The 5,393-nt window shown below is 28.1% G+C and overlaps 1 protein-coding gene across 1 annotated transcript in view; it reads right to left on the bottom strand.

The window, feature by feature from the left end:
• Positions 1-2,846: 2,846 nt before the first annotated feature.
• The window catches only part of LOC106681873 (nuclear pore complex protein Nup153), a 27,036-nt gene continuing 24,489 nt past the window's right edge, over positions 2,847-5,393 (bottom strand). The window contains exon 9 of the mRNA XM_014422419.3: positions 2,847-4,747. Within this exon, the coding sequence (XP_014277905.1) occupies positions 4,660-4,747 (88 nt within the window). The 3' untranslated portion in view covers positions 2,847-4,659. The remainder of the gene's footprint in view (positions 4,748-5,393) is intronic.

Below are 5,393 nucleotides of genomic sequence, written 5' to 3'. Positions count from 1 at the left end.
AATAAAATTTGCCTGTCTAGAAAAATGAAATTTTAGCTGAATAAAATTTTAACCTTATTAGTGTCTGATCTGTCAACAATGACTGTTGAATTTTCTTCACCTCCCAAACTTATAGAATTTAGATAAAGCTATTTCAAATTCATTTAAGACATGATAAAACTTTAAGGGAGAGTTTTTCTTTCAGCAGAGGCTCAACATATAACAATTTTGTTTTTAGTATAAACAATTCTTAACCCTCTCTGAATGACTCATAATAATACTGTTATGAGAGTAGAGCTTATGTTTCTCTGGATTGGGGTAAAGTTGACCAACTATTTCTTTTTAATGATACTAAAAGGCTTGTTATATCAGAATTTCAATATTACCCATGCTTATAGTTGATTAGCTAGTTTTGGTTGCTGAGTTGTGGTTTGCCAGTATGTATTCTATAGTTTTTTTATATAGACTTATGTTGATAAGATTTTATAACCTCAATATTTTGTATTATACTTTGATTCACTATTGTAAATAATACTCAAGCCATATTAGATATTAGTTTATTTTATTTATTTATAATTTTTGAGTAATATATTATTTTATTCAAATGTTATTCTCAGCTTCTTTTCTTTTACCATTAGCAGTTGTGCACTACGAATTTTATTATTGTTGAAAATTATTTTAAGAATTCTGTGATAAAGATAATGGACTTTTTTTTCATTTAATATGTATCTAGTCCATAAGTGAATAAATATTGGTTGGTTTAATTTTGTAATTCATGCATTTCTTTTATTTAATTTTAAGTCCTAACTTTGTTCTTCATACATAGAGTATTGTTAGTTTCTTGTAATCTTGACTTTAATGGATGTTTCCGAAATTATTACGATTACATTAGGTGTTTCTTCAAGTCAGTGGAATCTGTTTCAAGTGATACAAATTACCAAAATCAACTGTGTTCATTACTAATCATAAATATATTATAAAGTTTATCCTGTCTAAGTTATTGGATAGGAAAGGCTAGTTTCCTAAACTGTGCCAGTAGGAGTGGGGCATTGCGAGTTCACCAGCAGTACAGCCAATATTTGGGTATTTTTCACCTTCACGGGTAATTGTCCTGTATTCAGGTAAATGGGTAGACGTTATACATAGATGTGCTAGTGCAATGTCGCTACAGCCTTTAAACTAATTTTATTAGTTAATAATTAGAGACTTTATCTATTACTACAAGTTTAATTTTACCTAGATATTGAATTTGGAGCCCATGATTGATTAATATTTGCATGGGATGAATATAATTTTTGAACCTTGGGCTGTTACAATTTTAAGGTCTCAAGTAAATTAGTTTTGGGAGTCTGTAGTGGATTGGTGTTAGGGGCCATTGGCGGATTTCTATATTAAGGTCCATTCTGATGTCATTACTGATCAATTTGCAAAAATATTGCTAATGTTCATTTAAAATTTTTTGAGGTTAATGACTTCCATTTTTGAATGAATTATTTATTAAATTTCTTCATGACATGGTACAACGTTTCGGGACCACTGTCTCATATTCATGTACTTTAAAAACCTCATGATTTCCCATATTCATGTACATGAATATGAGACAGTGGTCCCGAAACGTTGTACAATGTCATGAAGAAATTTAATAAATAATTCATTCAAAAATGGAAGTCATTAACCTTAAAAAATTTTAAATGAATTGACTCACCAGACTTCCTAGAGAGATAATCTAGATTGCTAATGTTAATTATATTTTTACAAGTTAAAATTTTTAAATTTATTGATTTGAATTTATTTTTGATTTATACTTTTCTATTTCTTCGAGTTACCATCCAACTGTTGATGAAGTTAAAAAAAACTTTGAATAGAATTGATTTCAAGATCAGAAGTAATAAAAACAAAAACAATACATAAGAAAGATGTTTTCCCACTTATCATTATATTTGGTAAGGTTAATATATTACTATAGTTGACTCACAAGGGAGTCATGACACATAAATACTCATGACAAGTAAATGTAGCAGTTAACGCGACTATTAGTCCACTGACAGTACTGTACTATCAGCTATCACATCCAAACCACTTCATCAATACTGTCATGATAGTAACTATCAAACAGTTGCACCATGATAGTGACTGCGATTTTGGTCACAATAACTGAAACTATAAGATTGCTCACTGTCAACTCATATACGAGTGATAGTTAACGTGACAGTAGCTTCATTGCATACTACCAACTATAAACGAACTAATGCGACAGAACAATCACACAGCTACAGTTATAACGATTCTCCAAGAGCAGGTATTTTTTGGTCGAGTGAATCGCTCATGACTGTAACTAGCAAACAGTTACACCATCATAGTTACTGCAACTGTACTTTTTATAATAAGTTATATATAATAGGTAACAAATAGAAATATATAAATTTAACCACTTCTCTTCAAATATAATTTAAAGATTATTATAACTTTTTAACCTTTCGAGAAAATAAAAGAAATTTTCAGTATAATTACAGCTCATTCCATGGTCTGCTGTTCAAATCTACTAGCTAATAGTAAGTGACAAAAGCTTGGAATGAAGAAGAGAAAGATTTTATTTAACAGGTACAATGTTATACATTCAGCTTAAGGTGTCTGTACCATTATAGACTTTATTTTATTTTTCTTGTTATACCAATCAATATGGCTTCAGTGTAAAATTTTGTAAACAATATATTTTAGAACACAACTTTCAGGTTTTGGTATACTCAATATACATTTATAAATAATTGGATAAAACCTCAGGTTGAAATACCACAATTTATTTATACATAATAAAAATTATTCAACGAAAACAGGGTAGTGAATAAAATGCTCATTGGACAAAACAGTAATAAAAAAACTGGAACTTTATACATCATCTGAAAAAATAATAAAATTGTGGTTCCTGCGAGTTTTCTAAACAGTCTTTCTATATATTGTGAAATCAATAACAAATGAAGATTCACAACAGTATGGTAGTGGTTTCAGCATTTAAGTAACAATAGTTCCTTCATAACAAACATACTTATTTATAAAATAATGAACTGGAAGAATACCTTATTTGACAAATATATAAGAAAAAAAAACAATTTTGAAATTTAAATTTTATTTATCTGGTTTATCATTAAAAAAAAATAACAAAATAAAAAGGGAAAATAAACGAAACCAGCCAGCTATAAAATATGTGACTAGATACATTTATAAAACCAGGAATTGATACATATATATTTCTTCTCTTTCGAACAAAACAAAATATGGAACAATGACTTAATGTTAGCAGAAACCAATATTTAACAACATTCACACGTAAACATTCAAATGACCCACAAATTTTGTTAACTATAATTACACACTACTATTTACACACACTAAGCAGTCTAACTCCTTCAATTCTTTAATTTAAAAAAAAAGAAAGAAAAATTAAAAAGAAATAATAATCAAATTCTTTTTGGCCCGTGATAGCTGAATAATATACATTTTATCAAAGGCCTTTCATAACTATTTACAAAACTTAGGAGTGAGCCTGCGTTAGAACCTGGCCCACCCGAATATCACAGGGGCGAAAACTGCATTCATTAATGCATTTCAAAATATTTTAAAATCAATTACATTTATACAAAAATATTAAAAATTCTTTTCAATTTGACTTTAACTATATTATAAAAAGTGCACACATGAATTCCATGGGCCAGGCAATTTATTCCAATTTTGTGTGCATTCCACTAGTTTTTAGCCTATACTACTTACAAAGTCTCCCAAAATAAATACAATTTAACAATACCATATTTTAAGTATAGCCGATACTCAATTACTGTGAAAATTCTCCTTGAATGGCACTTTGTAAATAAGGCCATAACCATGAACAATAAGTCTTTAATTTATATTTAATTTCTTCAATCAATGAATTCATACAATCCAAACGAAATATACGAAGTGATCTTACATATATATACAATGCATATGTATATACCAGTATAAATACATACACAGGAGAATGTTCACAATGGATGGAGATGACAAATCTTTAATTACACTTAACAGTAAAATTATTTTAGGGCAAGCTTAACAAATTTTACACATATATATCATATTTACACATTTGCCCATAATACACATATGAATTAAACATAAATTAACTGTTTGAATCAGACAATATTACAAAATCCAATGATTTTAGAACAAGCTGTATCAAATCAATTTTTATAACAATAAAATTTACACTGTTTACATTTATTTTCTTTCCACTTCCAAGTCCAAAAACTAAAAATAAAATAAACCAACTTATCTGACAAATAAAAAGGAACATAGTTACAAATTTACAGTAAAAGGCAAGGATCTGATAAATAAACCACACAAAATGGGTGCTCCATTTTGGAGTCCAAGCCAAGTTGGTATAAAACAAAATATATATTTTTTTATTATAATTACTTTAAATTATTATTTAAATGGACTCTAAAATGAGAAATGAAAATTTAAAAAAAAAAAAAAAATACAAAAATTAATTACATATTCTACAAAGAAATGCATTTAATGCAAAGATAAAAATTCAAACCGAAAATTGTATTTCGGGAAAATTTCAATCATAATTTACAAAACAAAACTGTGCCCATAAGTCAGTCTGTGTTAGTAATATTAGTCATTAAGCAGAGCAGGGCATATGCTTTATCTATGCTGTGTCGTTCTTCTAACTGCCTTTCTTACCCTCCTCACTTCAGGAACTTCTCCTGTGCTGTTTGGAACAGCTGTTGCCCTATACATAAAGAAAAAAAAATCAACAATATTCATTAAATATTATAATTATTACTGCTTAAATCTTTTTATATTATTTATTAAATATGACCTGGAATATTTATAACATCAAACCAGGAACATAGAGAAGGTTGTAGAAATTATTAAATGATAGAACTTCTGTGATAGATTGCTCGGTATAAGAAAGTCATTGATGAACTACCTTGGAAGCCAAAGAGGAATTTTGTAAAGAAAAATCAGCTTATTAGATGCAAAATAAATGATAAAATAAAACATAATATTTATTAGTTTTTTAATAATATTGATTAGCAGTTTTAAATTTTGTTTTTTCACTAAAGGTGAATTAATGAATATAACTATAAAAAAGAGTAAGTTTAGACATGTTCACACTCAGGCTAGAATAGATTGGTTATATGCAGGTATTGCGGCCAACAGAATAAGGATAGGCATATAGGTTATACACATGGACATAATTATTATTTTTTTTTTTACATTAAATAATTAACTTTTTCTGGAAGATCCATGGTTGATGGTGTGTGATAATAAAAGGAAGAGGGTCTGAGTGTGGTAAAAGAAAAAAAAAACTTGAATAGTTGTAAAACTATTTAATATGAGCCAATGTTTGGCTCCACGTTGCAGGACTTCAT

Source organism: Halyomorpha halys, unplaced genomic scaffold (assembly GCF_000696795.3).
Source record: "Halyomorpha halys isolate HHAL.00 unplaced genomic scaffold, Hhal_1.1 Scaffold372.1, whole genome shotgun sequence".
Taxonomy (NCBI): Eukaryota; Metazoa; Arthropoda; class Insecta; order Hemiptera; family Pentatomidae; genus Halyomorpha; species Halyomorpha halys.
Note: the sequence above shows the minus strand (reverse complement) of the source record. Positions and strands in the feature narration are given on the sequence as shown.